This window comes from Mesoplodon mirus, assembly GCF_964341445.2.
Source record: "Mesoplodon mirus genome assembly, chromosome: 17".
NCBI lineage: Eukaryota > Metazoa > Chordata > Mammalia > Artiodactyla > Ziphiidae > Mesoplodon > Mesoplodon mirus.
Genome location: NC_138993.1, coordinates 51394134 through 51421176, shown reverse-complemented (window position 1 = coordinate 51421176; position 27043 = coordinate 51394134). Strand labels below are relative to the sequence as shown.

Here is a 27043-nt window from a genome sequence, read left to right as displayed (position 1 = left end):
TGCCACCATTCATTTGATAATCTATATATATATATATATATATATATTTTTTTTTTTTTTTTTTTCTTTTTGCGGTATGCGGGCCTCTCACTGCTGTGGCCTCTCCCGTTGCGGAGCACAGGCTCCGGACGCGCAGGCTCCGGACGCGCAGGCTCAGCGGCCATGGCTCACGGGCCCAGCCGCTCCGCGGCATATGGGATCCTCCCAGACCGGGGCACGAACCCGTATCCCCTGCATCGGCAGGCGGACTCTCAACCACTGCGCCACCAGGGAGGCCCGATAATCTATATATTTTTAATAATCCATTATGAAACAACCACGGCCTGTATCTTGCCTGCTTCTTCAACCTCATCTCTTTGTGTTCACTAATTCCAGCCTCCTGGCAATCTTTCTGTGATTTCTTTAAATCACATCAACGCTGCAGTTGCCTTAGGGACTAAACACTTTCTTGTGGGAGACTTTCAATCCAGTTTGCCTTTATGGGCCTGAAGTGTCCTTGAAGTTCATGATCTTTCCTTTTCTCTTGGGAAAGGAGATAAAATTAACAAGTTGTGCCTGTCAAGAAAGTTATGTCAATATCTAAATGTTCCTTTCCACCAGATACATTATTCATATTGCAACAAAGGACGAGAACATGTAACATTCATAAAATTCCCGTGGGAAGTCTCTTCTAGATCTGAAATTATGCTAATTGTTTACTGTTTCTATTTGGAAAACAGAAAGGAATCTGATCCTGAGTGCTGCCTCAAATGAGGTGAGGAAACGTCATGCCTGGCCCATTGTTTCCACTTCAGGTGAATGCTGGTTCAGAACCACCTTAGACAAAGTCACTCCTTTATCCAAGTGAGCAACTTCAGCCTGAGGACCAGGACAAAGTAGCCATTTGCTGTAACCCACCCGCTGGCAGAGAGCTGAAAGCTATCTAAGTAATATCTGAATATTGTTTTGCGTGAGGAATAGAGGAAGCTTAAAAATGCTTTGACTATTCTCTGTCTCTTGGCATCTGTGAACTTCTATCTCGTGTTTAAGAGAAGCACGGACACATTTAGCCCAGAAAGTGGTCTGATTTTGGCTGATCCTAAAACATCTCCTCCTGGAGTGCTTTTCCCCAACCCGGTTCCTTCTCATCATTCAGCTCTTATTTGAAATATCATTTGACAACATTATTTTTAAATACTACCCTTTGACCTAGTCGCTGCATTTTATTTCCTTCCTGGTCTTATTTGCTTTCAGAAATTATTGTGTTTATTTATTTTTTGTCTTTCAAACTGTGCCTCCACCCTTCCTTTAGAATTTAAGTTCCATGAGGGCAGGAGCCTTGGTTATTTTTGTTATCACTCAGATCTGGAACACAGTTTCTAAACGAAGATTTTTAAATTATTGGATAACAGAACAAATGAATGAGTGAATGAATGAGTGACAGTAGATTATAAACAATGCATTTTTTTCCTACAGAGTCTAGAATGATTGGGCATTTCAATGTATTAATGAGAAGAATGTTTCAAAGAGGCAATGAAGTTAAAAAATCTTTCCCAGATGGATTTATAAGGCAATGATAATGATCAGTTTCCTCTCTTCTAGTGAAAAAACGGAAACCACTACCTAACTCAGGAGACATTTGACCACTTCAGGACTATCTCAGAAGCCATACTTCTCAAATGGCAGGACAGAGATCCAGTAGACACGATCCAGAATTCACTTTGTGTTGTGACAAAGTTAACATGCAATTCTGCAGCACATTCAAAACATCCACCAACTCTTAGGCATCTAACAAAAGAGATAATCTAAGAATGGGGTAAGCAACAGGAATAGATTCATAGATTCTTGCAGTGTTTGCGCTGGTGGGTACAACAGCAAGCCAATGTTCTCAATCTCACATTTTAAGTAGCAGGAAATTGACCCATGAGGGAAATGGCCTATCCAAGTTAATACAGATATTTATGGGCGCCTCTGGGAACTGTTGAGTGCTATGGTATAGGTGGAATGCTAAAAACAATTTATTTACATTGTACCAAATAACCAGTATATTCAGTAGTAACAACTACAACAACAAAAAATCAACATCATCATGGTAAGTTTGCCTCTAGGTAGACCAAACGGTCACTTGTTTTGGTAGAGCTCTGAATCAAGATGAATAAGAAAATGTTCCAAACACTCATGATCTTCTATCATAGTAAACAAGTCAGAGAGTGCCCCAGCAGTGAGAACTGGACCGTCTCATCACTCCTATCTAATTATAGGAGTGATTGCAATCAAACAATTAAGGATGCATAGATTACTTCTTGAATAAATTTTTATTTCTTGGCCTTAGTAAAAGAACAAAGAAGGTTTTTAACAAATTCTATTTCCAAGATTACTAGATATATTTTTGTTTTGCTTTTTGGAAGGATACTCTCATAGTGGAGCCATTAATTATTTTTTAGAGACATCTCTTCATTTGTAATAGAATTCAGGGCCTGGTATTCTGAGATTTAGGCAGTTGTGTCCAGGAAAAGTATGCCAAACATAGCATAATTAGTTAGCTGCAAAAAAAAAAAAAAAAAAAAAAAAAAATGAGATCTTACAAACTGTTTTAGGAATCTGTCATTCCTATGGTGCAAGTAATCCCAGACATGATGAAGCGGACTTGGTAAATCAGAAGCCCTTCTCTCTCCACTCCGTATTTATTCCATTTTTACAACAGCTTTTGGTTTAATTTAATACATTATTGTAGAAGAAAGGGTCCATTAAACAGCTACAGAAAAGTGAGAATTACGTCCCTTTTAGGTTTTTTTTTTTAATTAAGCATTCAACAGTAGAATCCTTTAAAAATGATATTCAAATGATTTTTAATTACCACAAAGGCATTGAGATGTTAATACACTTTATATAAAAGAGAGGGATACTATTTCATTCGTCCTTTCCTGCCACAAATTCCAACTCTAAGAAAATTATTTCTTTTGATCCACTCTGATAGCATGTAATAAGAGAACAATAAAACATATGGCTCAATTACCACCGCTTCTCATCAAGCATGAATTAATGAATATCAAATTATTATTAATTGTTTTTTCTGGCTCCCTCTCCATAGGACAATGATTACACATTTCTGTATTTTAATAAGCATTAGTGTTTAACACTTTGTGGACCAGTGTCTAAGAGGAACAGATGCTTGAAATCATTATACAGAAGAATAACTCTTTACATTTATCAACATTTAGAAAATACATGATTATCTTTTAATCTCCCTAGTTTGTCAGTTTTTTACAACTGCCTTAAACTCCCTTAGAATTCCACCCTCTCTCAATGTTCCATATGCTTTCCTTTGAGAAGCAATTGCTATGTGCATATAAAGTAGTTTATAAGTGCAATGTCTCAATTTTAATAATAGTAATAGTTCCTCACAAGATTATTGAATTTTCAATTCCTTAAGAAAAAGCTCTTTAAAAATCAAAGTTATAGGTTGAGCAGTTAAAAAATTAATTTAAGCAGCATGGCACAGAATATAATACATTATGATCACTATAATTGACATATCAATGCCAGTGAGTAATATTTATAGACACTGTACAAGAAGATTCTGTATAACTGACAGTTCATTTATTTTTATAAGCCATCTGTAAATATAAAGTGCTATGTAATAGGAATAGATATAGCATGCGAAAGAACATGTCTTTGTAGTCCATAACTTTCATTATTTCTCACAGATCATTTATGAATCCAGATTTTGAAATGCATGCAAAGAAAACCTGACAAATTACGTAAACACTATGTCATATGATTTTACCCATTACCCATAAATGCAGGTCTTTCTGTTTTTAAAACACATTCTATAAAACTTGTATCAGTGATAAACTGAAGGATGATACGAAGGTTAAATTGTTTAGATATCCTATCTAGTTCAATATGCCTAACAAACACAGATTCAGGTATGTTTCTAAAGAGCAAACAAAAACTTGCTTTAGAATCTGATAATGTTGGAGCAGAACATTAGAAATCATTTTGTCCATTGCCCCTCATGTTACAGATAATAGCACAGAAATCTGAAAAGTTTAAGTGATTTTCTGAGGTCCATACAACTTTATACGTTAACATCTTTCTGCCAAACTTTATCTTTCTGCCAAAATTTCTATCAACATTACTTTTGTACATAAAGGAAACATATCTTGCTCCCATGACAGTTTTACCAAGACTTCAATAACATCTGTAAATCCAAATTCTTAGGGATACAAAGGTGAGAAAATGGTAAATTTGTCTATAATGGAAACCGTGACACACAGCCTAATATTGAGCAGAGACGGACCTGGTCAAGGCTGACAATGCTCAATGCCATCAGAAGCGTGCTTCCTTTGACACTGGGAACTAGAACCACTTGAATTTTTGATCTCTAAATCTAACCAGATACCAGATGGTTCCCTTTATGTATGTGACCTAAGTGGAGGCAATTAGATTATTCATGCAATAGCAGAGTTGTTAATTCTATACCAGAGTCAATCTTTGGTGTAAAAGCTTTCCTAGATTATATGTTCTACAATAAAAATTTTAACTCCTTAGTGAATGCTTTCATCTTGATTTTCATGTGCCAGGATTACTGAATCCACTTTGCTGAAAAATTTAAAGAAAATAAGTTAGATATACAAATTCAGTACAAAAATAAGCCTATAACTAAAGTTTAAAAAAAAATAAATAATTACTCATCAAGGGGGTAGTGGTGGGTTAAGCATTTTACTTTCACCTCCTACTGCAGTCATCACTGTGGCATGGCTTTTCGTCATACCATGAATACAAAATACCAATGCCCTGTACTCATATTTATGACATGCCTGAGAGTCATGTCTTGACAACTTAAATATACTATAAAAATGCACACAGGGAAGAACACACAAAGACTTCTGAGTGTTTTGGTAACCACATCTCCTAAACCGTATCATGGACTCCCGGGACTGAAAGTTTTAGAGCTGCACCATGCACATCAAGGCCCCTTGATGTAACAATGGATCCTGATAAGGCTGCTCGATTAAGAAAAAAAGAAAGAAATATGAGAACTGGCTGGGGAAAGCAGAAAATAGAAGGCAAAGTATGAATATAATTAGCTTTGTTCTTGTCATTGATTCTGCAGCCTGATGGAACATGGCTTTCTGAATATTTTTCAGAGTATTTTCCAGATGTAGCCTCTCAGTACCTCATTACTATCACACATTTGTCATTAAATTCCATATTTTGGATCCCGTGTAAAAATCGCAAATGCTCCTTTTTCATTTACCACCAGCCTTTCACACAGTGCTGTTGACCAGCTCCCCAATATCATCATGGTTATTCTCCCTACTTACTATTGAAGCAAAAATTAAATGTTGATACTAGCTTTACAATGAAGTTTCATAGGATTTTATATTGCTAGCTTACTGTGCACTGTACACATCTTTTAAATCAACCTTTACAGCTTTCATGCTAAGCTTATTGAAAATGAGTTAAAAATGCAGACCCTTAATGTTTCTTCTCACATTTATGCTAATTAGGTGTCCAAATTATAGTAAAGTTGGTCTTAAAGGTAAAAAAAAATATTCAAATGTTATATGCAATATAGAATTGTACACCATTAACTCTAAATTTTCCATTTAAAAATAACATTAATATAGAATTGTACACCATTAACTCTAAATTTTCTGTTTAAAAATAACATTAAAAGGCATTTAGTATAATAACCAAATTACGTTTAAAAAAAAGTTTATTCCAGTGCAAATGTAAAGGTCATTCACAGAAATGCACTTCAATTCCACCAAACAGTAGAGCAAAGAAAATCTGTTTTTGTTTGGAAAAAATGGAAAATTTCCTAAAATAAATGACTTTTGCTTAGTTGTCCCTATGTCTGATCTGATATCAGAAGAAAATATAAATGTTGACTGATTTTTACACCATAAAGTGAAATGCCACCATGGTATCTGCAGCTGAATTTTTAATATAATTAAGAAAATACTTTTTAGTTTTGAAATCTTTCAAAATCAAAAATTCATTAATGTTAGTGATGGTTCCTTAAGAGCTTAACACTTACCTACAACTTGAGAGTAGCAAGGTTCACAATGTATTGTCTGTCTATAAATCCAAACACTGTCACCAGCTTGTAGGTTTCCCAAAGGTTGTTTGCATATTTCACACTAAACAGAATGTATAAACTTTACATTATATATGAAGTTTAGATTCTTGGCGTAACAGGATTAAAAAAAAACCACTTTTACTTTTTTCAGTACCATCCTTCATAGCAACACTCAGATGAAGAAGCCTCAAGAGAATCCAGAGGGAAAATAAGAGTATACTTATTGTCTGTGATCCACACACCGAACTTTTCAAATAAATCCTCTCATAAATCCCTCTACTATGGAGGTGTGCATTTCAGGGCATATATACCACTGAAGTTTCTATGTAACTCACAACAGAGTAGACATACATTTTCAGAAATTGGTTATGCCAAAGACAAGATCACCACTGGATATCGCAAACAAAAACACAAAGTGCATTTACTGTTTGCTTACTAAGGGAGAGCTATGCTGTCCGGGTATAGGGTCATTGAGCAAAGCAAACTTCTGATCCTGTGCAGGGTTTAGGGGGAAGTTTGTTTCAAGTTGTGTTGGTTAAAGAGGAAGGAAAGGGTTGACATCTGCCTTAGACCTGTGCTCACTGGAGCAAGTTCACTGCCAACTGGCTGACTTTCAAGTTCACTGACGCAAATTGTCATAGATCAGTTTGACATGTTTAAGCTAGTTCAGATGGTTCTCTATTATTATGGCTATAGAATAATCTGTCTTTTCCTAGGAGTGTGGGGACATTTTTATTCTCAGTAGTATTTTATAATTAAATTGAAAATGGACATAAATCATCCAAAATATATTAAATGGAACTTATTCCTATTTACCAAAAGCAATAATCAGGAGAATTTTCTTCTTTAAAAAATTTTTCTGCATAATAATTTAAAATAAGGAGCTATAGACTAACTTTTCTTTCGTTGAGTAAACTTAATAATTAAAATGAAATTTTACTGTCATAATTAAATAATTATGAAATTTTCAGATTACATTTTATATAGAATTCTATATATGATGGCCTTTTGGATTTTATTTGCTCAAAATGAAGCACCATATTTCTTCTTGCTTTGTGTCACTTTCTGAAGCTAATTTAAGGAGAAGCAATCAATTGTCAAAGTATTACATCTACTTGACTGAATTAGATAATTTGTTTCAGTCATAGAATATCAGCACTAGAAAGGACCCATAGATTTAGGCTGTGGTTCTTTTTTTTTTTTTTTTTTTTCTTTATAACAAATTTAATCAGTTATACATATACATATGTTCCCATATCCCCTCCCTTTTGCGTCTCCCTCCCACCCTCCCTATCCCACCCCTCCAGGCGGTCACAAAGCACCGAGTTGATCTCCCTGTGCTATGCGGCTGCTTCCCACTAGCTATCTACCTTACGTTTGGTAGTGTATATATGTCCATGCCGCTCTTTCACTTTGTCACAGCTTACCCTTCCCCCTCCCCATATCCTCAAGTCCATTCTCTAGTAGGTGTGTGTCTTTATTCCTGTCTTACCCCTATGTTCTTCATGACATTTTTTTTTCTTAAATTCCATATATATGTGTCAGCATACAGTATTTGTCTTTCTCTTTCTGGCTTACTTCACTCTGTATGACAGACTCTAGGTCCATCCACCTCATTACAAATAGCTCAATTTCGTTTCTTTTTATGACTGAGTAATACTCCATTGTATATATGTGCCACATCTTCTTTACCCATTCATCCGATGATGGACACTTAAACTGGCTGCCTGTTAGATCTATCTAAGGAGATTGTAAAAATACCAATGCCCAGCAATCATCTCTAAGATTCTTGATTTAATTGGGGCTGGTCCCAAGCATTCTATTTTTCTCCTAATCTCCTAAAACAATTATAATATGCATCCAGGGTTGAAAACCACTGGTCTAATCAGCTACTTCATTTTACAGATGAGGAAACTGAGGCTAAGCTAATTTAGATGATCGTCCAAAGTCACATGGCCTCAGTTAGTGTCAGTCAGAATTCTAGCTCAGGTCTTCAGGTTCCCAGTTTAGTGCTCACCCAGTTACACCAAAAACTATATTGTTGACCTACGCAATGTTTTTGTGAAAAGTAAAAGAAATAGCATATAAAAACACAAACTGTGAAGCATTTTACTATGTACGCTTTATTATTATACTAAGCCACATTTAATTAGAATTAATCATGCTCTCAAAAGCAGACTGAGTTTCAACTATTGTTAAGCCCATTGGTCCTAATTTCATGACATAAGGAGCTGCTAGCTTTCTTCTCAACAATTTCTTTGCCTTTTCAGATTTCATTATATATTTTATGTAATGCATGATTTATGAAAATGCTGCAAAAACTTTTCTAAAGAGAACCAGTGTTTATCTTTTTACAGATTTCAATCTGTAGGGCAAGAGTTATAAATGTGTCAATAATCAACTTTTAAGCCTAAAGCCAAGAGAATAATTATAAACCTTGGAGGTTTAGGCTGTAGAACTCTGAGAAATGTTTAAATAGTGCATTATTAATGTGCATGACAGTGTTTCTGAAAGCTTTAACTTCATCTCATATATTTCATTAAATAATTATTTTTATTCCAATCGTTATGAAATTTTATATTGAGTTAAATGCAATAAACATAGCCTTACCTTGAAGCAAGTGGAATGGCAGCAAATTTGTAATTCATTTAAACTCATCTTAGCTTCTGTGCCCAAGGGTTTTCGACAGTAAGTGCACATATCCATTTCAATGACAGACCTATAGAGATGTAAGCAATTAAAAATAAATTTGTCATCATGCAAAAGACAGATGTAGTCCCCATAAAGTCATATGGAAATGATATGCTAATTTTGTTGATACTGTAGTAAATTGTGTAAAAATCAAGGAAAGCTGAGGATTTACTTATCCTAGGATAGCAGGATAAGTGATTGATTCTTCTAGTTATTTCAAAATGATATCAAAGAATTAACATGAAGGAAAGTCTCAGATTATTAATTCATTAGCAATCAAAAGTGCATCTGGGCAGGACAAAGATGTTCACAGTTTTCTAACTGAACTAGATCATAAGTACCCCTTGAAGATAGAAGAGGGTTTTGAATTATTAATACACTTATATCATAGAAAATTTATGCTGCAGATTAATATAAAAATTTAACTCTCAAAACATTCAATAGGACAAAAATAGAAATCCATTCAAGAATGTGTTGGTGAATTCACAAATGATGGATAACCTAGATTCTAGAGTCTAGAGTCACTAAAATGCTCCCCTATGCCACTTCTCTTGGTGTCACACTGTAAGACTCAGAATGTTGGGGGCCCTTTCATGACAAAAATTCTCCAATATGATATAATCTCACCACAAATTTGATGGGGAAAAAAGAGCTTTGCTATTTACTTTGGAAAAATAATGTTCAATAATAAATAAATGATCAGCAAGTCCAAAAGACCTTGGATCACGCCAGAGTCTTAAGAAAGGCCAATAACTACTTGATTCTTTTCCTTTTGAAAGGTCTTAGGACAGTCTTAAATAGCACCTTGCAGAGTTTACTAGTCTCAAGGTGTTAGCAAACAAGCCTGAAATTTCCAAAGTAGGATACGTACCGGGGTGGTGAAATAAAAATAGCTAATACTTAATAGTGCTAATATGTTTAATATGTGCAGTGCATTTTCCACGCACTTTGCTTATATCAACTCGTTTATTCTTCACAACATCTCTGAGAAGCAGGTACTCTTATTTTTATCATTATTTTACAGAAGAGAAAGCTGAGGCACAGAAGGGTAAGTCATGTAGCCAGTGAGTGGCAGAGGCAGGATTTGAATGAAGGCAGAGCAGCCACAGAGCCCTTTGCTACCTCTGGGCCTGCTTTGTGAGACTGACTGGGCTCGCTGGGTTAGAAAGAACTAGTCATGCCCAGAAACCACAATGGATCCTATCATCAAGCGCAGGACTAGAAGCAGAGAGGAGGGAAAGTTGAGGGGAGGAGGGGGTAAGAGAGGAAAGGGATTGGAGTAGATAAACCTTTTTTCATTTTATACTCTCAGCCATTCTAGTAATCTCTTCTTCCCTTATGTATATAAATAAATATTTCCCTCTTTCAATGATCTCTCTAGGTACTTGCTTACATATTCCGGGCAAAGAGTTTCCTATGCATTTTTCACATAAATGCATACGTAGGTACCCACACACTTAAATTTCCCATGTTAGACTGTAAGCACTTCCAGAGTAAAAACTGCCACTCTCTAGCATTCTTCCATTCCAGAGACACACTGAGACAGGAGCTGGGAATATAAAGAAGAATGAGAGAGTCTCCTCCAATGAGAAGCCTTCTTTCCACTAGGGTAGCCAGGTGTGTGATTGGATGGTCACCACATATTTATGGATGTGTGAAAAGAGTTAGGAGAACACAGCCAGTGGAGCAACTCATCCCTGGGGTGAAGCAGGAAAGGCTTGTCAGCATAAGTGTCATCTGAGTTAAAGCCTGAGGGTGAAGGAGCTCTCAAGGGGAGCTCAGTGAGGTGGGGAGGGGCGTGATGGAGGGGTTCCAAGCACAGTGAACAGGATGTACCAAGGTGCCACACAATGAGGGTGGCTGGAGTGACTGAACATCAGTCAATATTCAGCAGGATCGGATTCTGAAGGCCCATAAATCATGTACAGAGGAATTTGGTATTTACCCTGTAAAGGGGCACTGGCCACTTTATGGGATTGATGTGCTTAGGTAGGAACTGTGGGGATGCAGCTAATTTCACGCAATGATCAACAGAAAAAGTTTGCTGGACTAACCAGTTTTAACAGAGAATTGACTTTTGCTCTGATGACTAAAAAATTTCAAGGATCACTTGAGGAACAGGAGTGAAATTCTTCACTTTGAGGGCGATACTTTAATGTGGAATGCTTTTCTTCCTTAACAATAAAAATATGAGCCCAGGGAAAGCTCTGGTGTTGGTGTTATCCTTATTAAGATCATACTTGGTCAGAGGAATTCTCTGGTGTTCCAGTGGCTAGGACTCCATGCTCTTCCTGCCAGGGACCTGGGTTTGATCCCTGGTCAGGGAACAAAGCTGTGCCTTGTGACCAAAAAAAAAAAAGATCATACTTGGTCAAAGATCTTTTCAGAGCATTATGAAAAACCTAGCTCTGGTGTTTTGGTTATCTAAGCAGTCCTTGTGGTGCTCCTGGAGTCACATCAAAGAGGTGTGACTTAAAGGCAAGACACTAAGAAGAGCCTTGGTAATAGAAGATCTTACAAAAGTGACAAAAAGAGGATATAATTTTGATGCCTGGCCCACCTGTTTCCCTTAGTAAAAGGAACATAGGTTTGTTTATTCAGGAATAATTTATTGAGTATCTGTTAGGTGCCAAGGACTGCGTCACAAGCTGAGGCTGTGCATAAAAATGAGATATGGGGGCTTCCCTGGTGGCGCAATGGTTGAGAGTCCACCTGCCGATGCAGGGGACACGGGTTCGTGCCCCGGTCCGCGAAGATCCCACGTGCCGCGGAGCGGCTGGGCCCGTGAGCCATGGCCGCTGAGCCTGCGCGTCCGGAGCCTGTGCTCCGCAACGGGAGAGGCCACAACAGTGAGAGGCCCGCGTACCGCAAAAAAAAAAAAAAAAAAGATACGTCGTGACCCTCAGTGAGCCATATTTCCACCCCCTGCAATACAGAAATACCATCCATAGAATACCGGACATTTGCATTACAGCTGGTTTCCAGTGGTTGGATTGAAATGCTAATTATTTTTATTTCCTCCGCTGGAAGTCTGCAGGCCACAGTCCCAGGAATGTCACCTATTTACCCGACTGAGCATAAAATGGTAAAAGAGAGTAATCAAGAGCAAAAGCCTGAGGTCAGTTTACCGGCACTAAATTGATGCTCATCCTAAACTCCTTCCTGGGAACTGAGCATGGGGCCTAGTGGGTCACAGCGGCACATCCACGCAGCTGTTTGTAAGGTGAGCTGGCTTTGGAAAACCGCAAGGAGGGAGGGCTGAGTGCACAGTCTAGGGATGCAATGAAGCCTAGATGCTAATAATGTGGCAGTACTGGGGACTCCTGGGATCACCAACAGCAGAGACACTTGCCTGGGAGGCAGCTGTAAGGCACAGAAAGCTCTACTGGAATAAAGTACATCAAAATCAAAGAACAACAGCCAGGAAGCCAAGGAGCAAATTCCTAGATGCAGAGGTTGCTGTACTTTGTTCCACTCATACAGTCACCAATATAACCACTGTCAGGAATGTCATCTCCAAGTTCAATGGACTACAAGAATGTGTACATATATATTTCAGTGCTATATACATAATGAAGATATGTAAATATATATTATATATAAATAATATACACATATATAATAAAATGTATATTTATAAAGTATGTACACACATATATATTATCTATAATATATAAAAATACATATGTTTATATGTGTGTGTGTATATACTTTTATGTATGGAAATACAGACATACTCACCTATCGGAAGTCGAATAAATGGTTTGTATGTATTTTCCAGAGATACTCTCCTGATATCTATCCTTTGGTGATTTACTAGAAACAAACACATATGGACATGTGAGAATTGGGCTACTTCCCTAGTATTGAAGTATACCCCTATGCAGGCAAGGAAGAACACACACACCCACTCACACAGCCTCATTATTATTATTCTTTGTGATGTTACAAGCCAGGACAATGTACTGACTCTTTTTTTTTTTTTAATCTGGAGAAGTATTGATATGCAAGAAACCTTCAAGTTGACATAAGTTGACATATTCACCAAGATAAATTAAGAATGGGGCAAGGAGAGTGGAAGAACAAGTGTAAGCAGGAAAAGCAGTTATTGTTTTCCATGAAGTTTATACTTGCACCTCCCTTATTTTTACTAAAAGAAAGCTATCTGTAGCCTCACATAAAGAATATACACAAAGCACGAGCCAGTGCAGGCAAATATAGACAGACACCATTCACGTAGAGAAACACTCCTGAACTTTTAGAGAAAGCTTTGGAAGTTTTTATATTTGCTTGAAAACATCCAGGAATCATTTAGAATGAAAGCAAAAATATTGTAACTTTTAAAAGTCCTCTTTGTTCCCTTTCTGCTCCAGTTTGTAAACGTCACTCTCTCCCGGAGACAAATGAAGTGTGCAGTGCACTAACCAGCTGGCTGTCCATAACTGCTTCCCCAGTACTTACACTACCTGGGAGCATATTAGGACCAGAAGCAATATGTTCCTATTATTTCATACAGTGAAGGATAACTCCATAGCCCTCACTTGGGATTTTTTAATGAGAAATCCTTCCCTCCCTCCAAACTGCCCGTAGGCAGACTGCTGTCAGAAATAGAATCTACTTTATGGAACACATAGCCCACAGTGATAAATAAAAGTTTGCACATATTTATGCCTGATACATATAAAATTATTCCCATTTTATTGGTCAGAAAATTGAGACTTGAATTGAGACAGAAAACTGAAGTTAAGCAGTTTTGCTGAGGCCACATAGTCAGTAAATGACAAACAAAGATTCAATCCCGACTCTGATTCTAGGGCCTCTGGTCTAACATACACTGCACTGTCGGTGTAGATTTTAGGGAGAACTGGATTAAGCAGCAAAATCAAAGTTGAGGTTGCATTTTACAAGGTAACTTACTTTGGGGTCTGAGGAATCCCTTTTGGGGGGAAGGTTGCTCAAATCGAATGCACCTCGAATTTCTGGGGCCCCCGCCCCCATACTCTGCTCTCTGGCCTCTTTGCAATGGGCGATGATTAACACATGCGTGCGTATATCCACATCTGAATGCCCCACCGTTACCCTACCCCACAATTAGGCCAATTCTTGTTTTTATACTCCACAAAATCGAATGACTTGTGAATCCCTGACCTTGTTTGACATTTTCCTCAACATCCATCACATCAAGCAGCGGATTTTGTGGGCCAGAGCTTATTTACTAAAAGTTATACCCCTTATTTCAGATTAGAGGTAAACAATAGTCGATAGAACCATTTAATTAAAGTGTGACTCCAAATTAGCATAGGAATACTTGTGTAATTTTATAAAGCTTATTTTGGGCATGTATGTTTATGTGACAACTCTCAAATAACTATCCTATTATGTATACATGTGTTATATTAAAATATTTTTTAGTCCATTCAATGAAATTGTATGATTATTTGACAAATACTTAATAGTGGAAAGATTATAAAGAATTATATACTTATTTATATAAAGAACTCGATATACTCTTAAACGTTCTGCTATTTGAAAAAAGCAAGCATACCCTAAAATAATGGCATTCCTTCTTAAACACAGATTATTTCAAAATTATAAAAAATATATAGCAAAATACTTCAAATAAATTTCCAGTACCTATTCTCCACATACGTCCTTGTGTACACAACAGTATCCTGTGGTCCTGCATGCCTGGTTTCAGCATTGGAGCTGCAATACAAACCATTTTACTTCATGTTTAAAGCTTGTTTACAGGATAATCAAATTAACAAGGCAATTATCCAATCCAATGAAAAAAATAATGCTCATATAGTCCTTCTAAACTATTACCTTTGAAATACGAATGTTAAAGTGGTATCAATCCATTTCTGCAAAATTTATTTATGTCTCCCATTTTGTCTTAACTTCCAGAAGCGCCTTGGCCTACTTCCAGAATACTATTATGAAAATCGGTCACTCAATAAGTCTGTTGTAGAGCACGATGATTATTTTGAATATTCCTGTAACATGTTTTAGTGTCTATCTCCCTGATGTCCCATTCATATTTCCAAACCATTGCTTTCCCCACAAATCTCAAGCAAAAAGTGGACCTTAATTAATGAACATAACATCTGATTTAATGAAACATAATGAACATAACATCTGATTTAATGAAACCTTTAAATCTACTTAAAGAATGTCAATGCCAATGTCTCAATCATGCTTTTTTAAAAAAAATTATAGGGCTTCCCTGGTGGCGCAGTGGTTGAGAGTCTGCCTGCCAATGCAGGGGACACGGGTTTGTTCCCGGGTCCGGGAAGATCCCACATGCCACGAAGCGGCTGGGCCCGTGAGCCATGGCCGCTGAGCCTGCGCGTCCGGAGCCTGTGCTCCTCAATGGGAGAGGCCACAACAGTGAGAGGCCCGCGTACCGCAAAAAAAAAAAAAAAAAATTATAGACTTTTTAAGGAAAAATCACAGTTTACACTCATTATTCATAATTGACAACTTACCAGTGACCAAGTTGTTTACTCAACACCTTTGTATAAGCCTGCTTAGCCACTGGTAAAATTAAAAATTTCTGCATTTCAAAGGAAGGATCAGGTTGTATGTGGATATTTACTTTAAAAAACAGAAGGAGAAAAAAAAAATACAACAGAAGGAGAATAGTCCTGTCAGCTGTTTTATAATTGACCACAGTACCTGAGCGTCTTCCGTGCTTCATAAGAGTAGGCAGTGGGTCTAGAAGATGGGCTGATTAAAGCCTCAGTAGACCCACTAACTTGGCCATCTTGCCTGAGAAAGCAAATGCAAATATTTGGCACTTAAAATCAAGGCCACCTACAAGGTTTTTGTTTTATTAAAATTCTGTTCAATGAACTTTTAAAAATATACAGTGAACCTCTTTCTTGTTTGCCTGGTTTCTGCACAGATACACAAATAGAATACATGTACGACTTTACTCCTCCACAGAGACCACTATCTTACCTTTAGGAATCATCTACAGGTATGTGTCACATTATCTAACACTAAGACAGAATATTTTTTTACCAAGGGCAGGAACCATCTGAAATTGGTTCCAGTAACATTTTCACAGCAGCAGTGCCATTTTAGAAAGTTTTTCATGTACAACATATCTGACAGTTTATCAGTTTAATGAAAGTTATCCAGGGGTTCCTTTGAGAAATTCCAGTTTCCATTTTGTTTTTAATGGAAAGCAGTACTTTGAAGATTGCAAAAGAACTTTGACCTAGATTTCTGCTAATCTAAAAATGTCACTATGCTTAACAAAGTGCAGGCATATTTGCTTTTTCCTATGAGATAGAGGAAAATTCTAATGCAGGAGTAGTGAAAGCTTTAGCTCTTTTTCCTCCCCTGTGTTAGTAAACTCTGATATAGGAGAGACATAAAGACCAAGAGGAGGATTTAGATCTTGATCATGATTTATCATTCTTAACTGGCCTGTTCCTTCCATTTCCAGGTAGCTCTTAAAGAAGAAGAAAACATCTGTTCACATAGTATCAACTCTGGCATACAGAAAACCATCTTCTAGTTTTAAGACAGATATTTCACAAAACAGATGTTTTACAGCTGAGTTAAAATGACACTAAGTAATAAAGTAGAATTATTATTATTAGAAGATTTTCGAATACAATCATTAGAATATGTCATTCCAGAAAAATGAACCTAGTTGTGAATTGTTTGGAAATATTCAAATCATATAGTACATAATACAAAACCCAATTTTAGCAAATAGTTTCAAAGGACAAAGGTTGTCAATGAGTGTGAAATGTGTCTGTATTGTCCTCAGAAAGATAAAATCAAATATCACCAATCTGCAAAATCTGCAGATAGGAAAGTGAAATAATTTGTAAACAGTTCTGATAAGGATTGAACTGTGTCCTGCCAAAATTCTTATGCTGAATTTGGTTTAATTGGTTTGGCGTATGGCTTGGGCATTTGCAGTCTTTTAAACCTCTCCAGTAAGTCTCACGTGCAAGTCAAGATTGAGAACCACTACCTTAGAGGCAGCCTGACATCTTACCCAAAAGAGCACTGGTTCTCAAAGTGTGGGCCCTGGATTAGCAGGTGAGTCTGATGTAAATAAAATGTGGGAACCAGTGCAATAGAGGACTCTCCACCAAACTATTCCTTAGATGCCTTGAATAATATTCCTAAAGAAGAACTTATGACTGACAATGTTTTTTGCTTGATGGCTTTATTGTTAAGACGTTACCCTTCATTGGAACAAATTGCTGAATTGTAACTTGCAGTCAACGTTCACAATTTTGCTTCTTAATTAAATAACTCCATAAACTATAAAACCAAATATTGTGTTGGAACTTACAAAATTCCAAATGGAATTATACTTGAGAAAATGTCTTCTGCAGTGGAAGTTCACCTTGAAAATTTAACTATCTAGAACCTTCATACACTGCTAGTGAGAACATCAAATGGTACAGCTGATTTAAAAAACAGTCTGGCAGTTCCTCAAATGGAGTTACTGTAGGATTCAACAATTTCACTCCCTAGGTATTTACCCAAGAGAAATAAACACACTCTACACAAAAACTTATATATGAATGCTTATAGCGGCATTGTTCATAAGAATGAATTACAATCCAACAGTGGAAACAATCCAAATGCCCATCAATTAATAAATAGATAAACAAAATGTAGTACATTCACACAGTAGAATATCATTTGGCAATAAAAAGAAATGAAATACTGAGACATGCTACAACATGGGTGAACCTTGAAAACATTATTCTAAGTGAAAAAAGCCAGTCACAAAGGACCACATATTTTATTATTACATTTATATGAAATGTCCGGAATAAGAAATTTAAAGAGCCAGAAAGTAGCTTAGTAGTCGTCCAGAGCTAAGGGGTTGGGGGAAAATGATGTGTGACTGCTACTGGGCATTGGGTTTCCTTTTGAGGTGATGAAAATTTTGTAAAAGTGATTGTAATGATGGTTGTACAACTCTGTGAATATACTAATCAGAAAGCATATATCTATGTGGACATCCAATTACTATACAAAGTGAATACATTCATAAAGTAAATCAAGTGTCAGGTTAACAGATTGGCCTATGACTCTTATTTAGATTTCCATTGTCCTATTTGACTTAACCTTGGCAACTTGACTTTAAACAGCATAAGATAATTTCAACTGATAAATACCCATGTCACTGCAAACTTTATAAATCTCTTTTGCATGAAGACTAAAAGCTTAGTAAGAGCTTACCATTTTGAACTGTTGTATGTGTTAGAGTTTACTTCTATAAAACTATCAAGGTTTTGAGCTCTTGTCAAAATTACAGGTTTTAAATATATAAAAAGAAGTCTTATTGGTACCAAAGGGGATAGTGGAGGAGGGAGTGGGCAGGAGATAAATTAGGACTTTGGGATTAACACATACACACTACTATATATAAAATAGACAATCAACAAGGACCTACTATATAGCACAGGGAACTCTACTCAATATCCTGTAATACCTATAATGGAAAAGAATCTGAAAAAGAGTATATTTTATTTATATATATATATATATATATATATATATATATATACACACACACACATATAACTGAGTCACTTTTCTGTACACTTGAAACTAACACAGCATTGTACAATAACTATACTTCAATAAAAATAAATAAAATTTTAAAAAAGCAGAATTCCCCTGTGGAAAAATAAAGAGAGGACTTGAGGCCAGGACACCTCTCTAATTTACTAACTTTCTGCACCTGATCCAGTCTCTTACTCTCTGACCCTCAATTTTCTTTCTGTTAAATTTTTACCCATTTTGAGAGTCAAGTAAACTCTCTTTTCTGTAGCCAGAATATATGGGTGCAAAATTGGGCCCAGAGATTTCTTTTTTCCACTTTTTTTTTTCACGTGAGAATTTTATTACAGTTGTTCTTTCAGGGCTGGGGCAGTATCTACATTTTCCATTTAATTTGGAGACAGATCCTGTACAGGATTTGGAGAGAACTGAAGAAGAATGAATAACATCTGAACACAGAACTCAGGGATGAGCAGATGATTTTGTAGTGGTGGTTAAGGCGTCCAGACATAGTAACTGACTGTGATGATCACCATCCCACTGGAGAGACGGGGTGCATTTGTGAATGTACATGTGCTTGTTGGGTTATGTTAGGTAAGAGGCACAGATGAAACTGCAGGAAAGTAAAGGAGAGTGTGTGTACATTACAGCCAGCCACGGTGTTTTCCATCCCACACCCTCTTCTACACAGATGGCCACAACCACACCGCCTTGCTGAAGGAGGCCAGCGGAGGCCAGACAGACCTTGGAAAGCTAGAGGAAGGTGAAGTTACGAGGAAGGAGAGGCAGCTAAAGCTCTTGGTTATCAAACAGCTACAGAGCAGAGAATAAGGAAGCCAATAGGTAGAGGGAAGAGCAGGAGAAAAATAGGCAGAAGCCAACAAAGAACTGACAATGACCAAGAACTAAGGTTAATGTCTGGGGATTCCTGATGGAATGTCCTCTGGTCAAGAATGAACAACCTTCCAGTGCAGGCCTCCATGAAGCCCAGCCATGCTACCATTCCTGCCCTTGAATTTCCATTTCCTCATTAATCTTTCCAATAAAACCCTGTTTCATGAGCAAGCCTAACTCAAACTGAAACACCTCTCAAGTCATATTCAGTGAAAAGTTCCTTAATTATACCTCTTCATTTACTTGTCATTTTTTAATCTGGATCATTTCCAAATAATATTTGAATAAGCTTGGTTAATTGTAAGCCCAATACTGTTCCCAAAATAGTGGATCCTATTGAAAATGTAGCCTCCCTCATTCTATCAGAGGCTTGCTTGGGATCACAAAAAGAGAAGGCAGAGGATGATTTGGAGAATTAAGGAAACAGAAAGAAACTACCTACCTCTTATATGCAAGAGCCTTTAAGAGATATGAAAAACAGACAAAACAGTGAGCCAGCTCTTTTCCTACTTTTCTACTCTCTTCACTTGATATCAACAATATCATTTCTTTACATAAACTTTTTTTTTTTTTTTAAACAGAAAAGGCAGCTGTATCTTAGGAAGGTTAAAAATAGAAACTTATTGCTTCTAGGGTCCTCCCATGTGTTGGGAGAAGAATTGCTAAACATGGAAGACTTTTAAAATTCTTTCCTAATTTAAACAATCTGTAACAACAATGAAGTATAGCTTCTATCCTAACCTTCGTTGTAAAAGAAACAAAGTACAACAGTTTTAAAGCTGGTATTCTCTGTGGTGTAAAGAAATTCCAAAATTAGGTCCTGTTTTGTGGCTGTGATGAATTTGTGCATTCTTTTAGCACTACGTATCCAAGGAAGAGATTCCCAGAGTGCTTTCTGCACTGCTGAAAACCTACCAAGCGACAGTAAGTAAAAATAAATCTTCACAGCCCAAGTGCAGAGCACTGAATTTCCATGATGCCTTTTACAGTAAAGCCATTGAACAGCAGGTCCTTAGTCAGAAATTCCAACAGAATTCAAAGTTTGCTAACTTTTTTCCAAATCAGTTATTAAGCACCCTGTACATTGTTTTTCATATTCAGATAGTGTTTATATTTAAATATCACAGTACAGTTCAACTTCTCAGAAAATCTTTCAAGGTTATATAATTTATGAAGGCTCATATGGAATTCATAAGAAAAACGTAAATTATAATAAGCCTTACCTTTCATTTTTACTCTTAGACATATTGGAATTTACTTCAATTAAATTTTCTAGGTCCTGTTCTCTATAGAAAAAATATATATTTTTTTACATATATATATATATATATATATACATGATGTAATTACATACAATTTTAGGAAATAAACATTAGAATAAAAAAGTTTTAGATCAGTACAAAAATTTAAACATAGTCATTTGTGGTCTTTAAGGATATGGACATCGAAAATCTGACATCGAACTATTGGTCCTATGCAACTCAAGTATGAGCATGGATTACGTTATGAGAGAGAAATAAAGAACTAAGTTTTTGGAAGGTTTGAGAAATCTGGTCTGAAAAGAAACAACTGATTGATATTCACATTCGGCTAACTTTGAATGAATACTTACTTTGCATCACAAAGTACTAACTTGTGTATTTCCATGTGGATTATCTCATTCAGATCTCACAAAATCTTTCAGGACAGCATATGGGGCTCAGAAAGTCTAAGTGAATTTTCCAAGGTCAATTGACTAATTTGTAAAAGAGTCAAGGCTTGAGGCTGAGCCACCTGCCCATCTGAAATCAACTCTTAAATATTTAATTAGAGCCTTTATTCCAGCTTTTTGCATGACAGAAATATGAGAAGTCAACCCCAAATTTGAATAAACAATTCATAATGTGGAGGATAAATGGGACAATTACATTCTTAAATCTTGGGCTACAATAATGATTTGACACACCTTCATGAGATACAATGTTCTCTGGTATGTTATGTATATATTAATTATTTATATATTTGCTATAACACTGGTAGTTCTTAATTTTTTTCCATGAGTTTGGAAAAGCCTTGTCACCAATGCTATTGGTTAGCAGGATGGTTTAGGAGTCAGAGCAAGGCCATTTCTTCTCCTACTTTCTTGGGCAAGTTAGTCAACCTTTCTAAGTTTCCTTTTGTAAACTAGGATAATAATATCTAATTTCATAAGGTTGCAGTGAGAATAAATTAGTTAATGTAAATAAACTTTGTAGGCACAATGACTACAGTTGTGACTGAACTGAGTAAGAATAAATAAGTGATAATTAACAGAAGTGTAGTGACACAGCACTAGGCACTATGGATTCCAGAATTCTGAGGGACTATATTTTCATTTTTATTTCTGCCCTAACTTTTCACATCTTTAGAGTTAATGCCAGTTTTCATAAATCTCCCTTCTCCAGTCCTGAATAGCAGATTTCAAGTAAGGTTCTTTTACATGGAATCAGTGTAGGGACTCTGACTCACAAAATTAATATTGATAAGGATGAAAAATAACATAAAAGTCCTCATATTTATGTGGGATGAGATTTAATACTCCTTTTATATAACATCCAAGCCATCAATAAGTGATAAATATGCTAATTAAGCACCATTCCATAGCTACACTTAAACCTCACATTTAAAATACTAGCTGTGGGCCTGGGAGATCAGGAGGCAGGCAGGAGGGGCCCTCCAGGAGGAGCGGGAGAGGAGTGGAAGTTGATTGCCATGTCCACTCAGTCCTGGGGAGCCTGCTGAGCTCCTAGGCCATCCCCTGCCCTCCAAAGCCCCCTCCAGGCTGTGTGGGTCTTTGGGGGCATAGGACGGAGGCTGGGGAGATCAAGAGAGGCAGGAGGGAGGGGCCCTCTGAGGCTGGAGGAGGAGGTGAGGAGAGGAGGGTGTTTGCCCCGCTTACTCAAGCCCAGGAAGCCTGCTGGGCTCCCAGGTGAGGTCCCCTGCCATCTGAGACCAGGGGTGGGGGGCACGTCTGGGCCCCTTCTGTTCCTTGAGCCTAAGCCCCACCCACCATAGCCCCCAGGGCCTTTTCCAGCCCTGTGGGTCCTGAGCATTGGCCCTGCCCACCAACCAAACCTTGCCCTTGCTTAGGCCCTGCCCTCCACAGCCAAGGCCCTTTTTTTTTTCTTTTCCCTCCTCCTCTTTTTTACTATTGTGGTACTGATGTACCTTTCAGTTGTTGATTCATCTATATTTTTATTTTATATTCTTCCTAACGTATCTGTTAGTTTCCTAGGCTAATGTTATTTTTTACTTTGTTTATTTCTTTTTTTTTTTTTTTGCTGCCCCAGGTGGCTTGTGGGGTCTTGGTTCACAAGCCCAGGGCCAAAGCTCCTGCAGTGGGAGCTCTGAGTCCAAACCACTGGACTAACAGAGAAAGATGCCAGGGAATATTCATTGGAGTGAGGTCTCACGGAGTTCCGCATCTCAGCACCAAAACCCAGCTCTACCCAATAGCCTACAAACTCCAGTGCTGGAAGTCTCAGGCTAAACAACCAGTAAGATAGGAATACAATCCCACTCAAAAAAAAAAAAAAAAAAAAAAAAGAGATGGTAAAAAAATATGCCACAGATGAAAGAACAAGGTATAAACCTACATGACCAAATAAATGAAGAGGAAATAAGCAATCTACCTGAAAAAGAATTCAGAGTAATGATATTAAAGATGATCCAGAATCTCAGAAATAGAATGGAGGCATGGATTGAGAAAATACAAGAAATGTTTAACAAAGATCTAGATAACTAAAGAACAAACAAACAGAGATGAACAACACAATAACTGCAATGAAAAATATACTAGAAGGAATCAATAACAGAATAACTGAGGCAGAAGAATAATAAGTGAGCTGGAAGACAAAATGGTGGAAATAACTGCTGAGGAGCAGAATACAAATATAAAAGAATGAAAAGAATTGAAGACAATCTCAGAGACCTCTGGGACAACACTAAATGCACCAACATTCAAATTATAGGGGTTCCAGAAAAAGAAGAGAAAAAGAAAGGGTCTGAGAAAATATTTGAAGAGATTATAGTTGAAAACTTCCCTAACATGGGAAAGGAAATAGTCACCCAAGTCCAGGAAGCACAGAGAGTCCCAGACAGGATAAACCCTAGGAAAAACACACCAAGACACATATTAATCAAACTAACAAAAATTAAATTCAAAGAAAAAATATTAAAAGCAGCAAGGGAAAAGCAACAAATAACATACAAAGGAATCCCCATAAAGTTATCAGCTGATTTTTCAGCAGAAACTCTGCAGGCCAGAAGGGAGTGGCAGGATATACTTAAAGTGATGAAAGAGAAAAACCTACAACCAAGATTACTCTCCCCAGCAAGGATCGCATTCAGATTCAATGGAGAAATCAAAAGCTTTTCCGACAAGCAAAAGCTAAGAATTTGGCACCACCAGACAAGCTTTACAACAAATGCTAAAGGAACTTCTCTAGGTGGGAAACACAGCAGAAGAAAAAGACCCACAAAAACAAACTCAAAACAATTAAGAAAATGGTAATAGGAACATACATATTGATAATAACCTTGAATGTAAATGGATTAAATGCCCCAACCAAAGGAGAGAGACTGGCTGAATGGATACAAAAACAAGACCCATATATATGCTGTCTACAATAGATCCACTTCAGACCTAGGGACACATACAAACTGAAAGTGAGGGGATGGAAAAAGATATTCCATGCAAATGGAAATCAAAAGAAAACTGGGGCAGCAATACTCGTATCAGATAAAATAGACTTTAAAATAAAGACTGTTACTAGAGACAAAGAAGGACACTACATAATGATCAAGGGATCAATCCAAGAAGAAGACATAACAATTATAAATGTTTATGAACACAAAATAGGAGCACCTGAATACATAAGGCAAATTCTAACAACCATGAAAGGAGAAATTGACACTAACACAAAAATAGTAGGGGACTTTAACACTCCACTTATGCCAATGGACAGATCATCCAAACAGAAAATAAAGAAGGAAACACAAGCTTTAAATGACACAATAGACCAGATAGATCTAATTGATATTTATAGAACAGTTCACCCAGAAGTGGCAGATTACACTTTCTCTCAATTGCTCATGGAAGATTCTCCAGGATAGATCACATCTTGGGTCACAAATCAAGCCTTAGAAAATTTAAGAAAATTGAAATCGTATCAAGCATTTTTTCTGACCACAATGCTTTGAGACTGGAAATCAATTACAGGAAAAAAACTGTAAAAAACACAAATGCATGGAGGCTAAACACTGTGTTACTAAATAACCAAGAGATCACTGAAGAAATCAAAGAAGAAATAAAATAATACATAGAAACAAATGACAGCGAAAACACAATGACCCCAAACCTATGGGACACAGCAAAAGCAGTTCTAAGAGGGAAGTTTATAGCTATACAATCTCACCTCAAGAAACAAGAAAAAACTCAGATAAACAATGTAAGTCTACACTTAAAAGAGAAAGAAGAACAAAGAAAACCCAAAGTCAGTACAAAGATCAGAGCAGAAATAAATGAAATAGAAATGAAGAAAACAATAGCAAAGATCAATAAAACTAAAAGCTGGTTCTTTGAGAAGATAAACAAAATTGATAAACCCTTAGCCAGACTCATCAAGAAAAAAAGGGAGAAGATTCAAATCAACAGAATTAGAAATGAAAAAGAAGTATCAACTGACACTGCAGAAATACAAAGGATCATGAGAGAGTACTACAAACAACTATATGCTGATAAAATGGACAACCTGGAAGAAATGGACAAATTCTTGGAAAGGTACAATTTTCCAAGACTGAACCAGGAAGAATTAGAAAATATAAACAGACTTATCACAAGTAATGAAATTGAAACCATAATTAAAAATCTTACAACAAACAAAAGTTCAGGACCAGATGGCTTCACAGGTGAATTCTATCAAACATTTAGAGAAGCACTAACACCCATCATTCTCAAACTCTTCCAAAAAATTGCAGAGGGAGAAACACTCCCAAATTCATTCTACGAAGCCACAATCACCCTGATACCCAAACCAGAAAAAGATATCACAAAAAAGGAAAATTATACACCAATATCACTGATGAACATAGATGCAAAAATCCTCAACAAAATACTAGCAAACAGAATCCAATAGCACATTAAAAGGATCATACACCATGATCAAGTGGGATTTATCCCAGGGATGCAAGGATTCTTCAGTATACGCAAATCAATCAATGTGATACACCACATTAACAAATTAAGGAATAAAATCCATATGATCATCTCAATAGATGCAGAAAAAGCTTTTGACAAAATTCAACACCCATTTATGATAAAAACTCTCCAGAAAATGGGTATAGAGGGAACTTACCTAAACATAATAAAGGCCATATGTGACAAAGCCACAGCAAGCATCATACTCAATGGTGAAAAACTGAAAGCATTTCCATAAGATCAGGAAAAAGACAAGGATGTCCATTCTCACCACTCTTACTCAACATAGTTTTGGAAGTCCTAGCCACAGCAATCAGAGAAGAAAAAGAAATAAAAGGAATACAAATTGGAAAAGAAGAAGTAAAACTGTCACTGTTTGTCGATGGTATGATACTATACGTAGAAAATCCTAAAGATGCCACCAGAAAACTACTAGAACTAATCAATGAATTTGGTAAGGTTGCAGGATACAAAATTAATGCACAGACATCTCAGGCATTCCTATATACCAACAACAAAAAATCAGAAAGAGAATTTAAGGAAACACTCCCATTTACCATTGCAACAAAAAGAATAAAATACCTAGGAATAAACCTGCCTAAGGAGACAAAAGACCTGTATGCAGAAAACTCAAAGACACTGATGAAAGAAATTAAAGATGATACAAACAGATGGAGAGATATACCATGTTCTTAGATTGGAAGAGTCAACAATGAGAAAATGACTATACTACCCAAAGCAATCTACAGATTCAGTGCAATCCCTATCAAATGACCAATGGCATTCTTCACAGAACTAGAACTAAAATTTTCACAATTTGTATGGAAACACAAAAGACCTTGAATAGCCAAAGCAATCTTGAGAAAGAAAAACAGAGTTGGAGGAATCAGGGTACCCGACTTCAAACTATACCACAAACCTACAGTAATCAAGACAATATGGTACTGGCACAAAAACCGAAATATAGATCAATGGAACAGGATAAAAGCCCAGAGATAAACCCACGCACATATGGTCACCTACTTTACGACAAAGGAGGCACGAACATACAATGGAGAAAAGACAGCCTCTTCAATAGTGGTGTTGGGAAAACAGGACAGTTACATGTAAAAGAATGAAATTAGAACACTACCTAACACCATACACAAAAATAAACTCAAAATGGATTAAAGACTTAAATGTAAGACCAGACACTATAAAACTCTTAGAGGAAAACATAGGAAAAACACTCTTTGACATAAAGCACAGCAAGATCTTTTTTGACCCACCTCCTAGAGTAATGGAAATAAAAACAAAAATAAACAAATGGGACTTAACTAAACTTAAAAGCTTTTGCACAGCAAAGGAAACCATAAATAAGACAAAAAGACAACCCACAGAATGGGAGAAAAGATTTGCAAATGAAACGACAAAGGATTAATCTCTAAAATATACAAACAGCTCATGGATCTCATTATCAAAAACCGAAACAATCCAGTTAAAAAATGGGCAGAAGACCTAAATAGACATTTCAACAGGAAGACATACAGATGGCCAAGAGGCATATGAAACGATGCTCAACATCACTAATTATTAGAGAAATGCAAATCAAAAGTACAATGAGGTATCACCTCTACCTGTCA

At 36.7% G+C, this 27043-nt stretch overlaps 1 protein-coding gene across 1 annotated transcript in view; it reads right to left on the bottom strand.

The window, feature by feature from the left end:
- Positions 1-2275: 2275 nt before the first annotated feature.
- The window catches only part of SCEL (sciellin), a 336387-nt gene continuing 311619 nt past the window's right edge, over positions 2276-27043 (bottom strand). The window contains exons 34-40 of the mRNA XM_082602083.1: positions 20428-20490; positions 15440-15532; positions 14396-14467; positions 12503-12577; positions 8681-8789; positions 6029-6131; positions 2276-4584 (exon numbers count right to left, since the gene is read on the bottom strand). Coding sequence (XP_082458209.1) covers positions 4568-4584; positions 6029-6131; positions 8681-8789; positions 12503-12577; positions 14396-14467; positions 15440-15532; positions 20428-20490 — 532 coding nt within the window. The 3' untranslated portion in view covers positions 2276-4567. The remainder of the gene's footprint in view (positions 4585-6028; positions 6132-8680; positions 8790-12502; positions 12578-14395; positions 14468-15439; positions 15533-20427; positions 20491-27043) is intronic.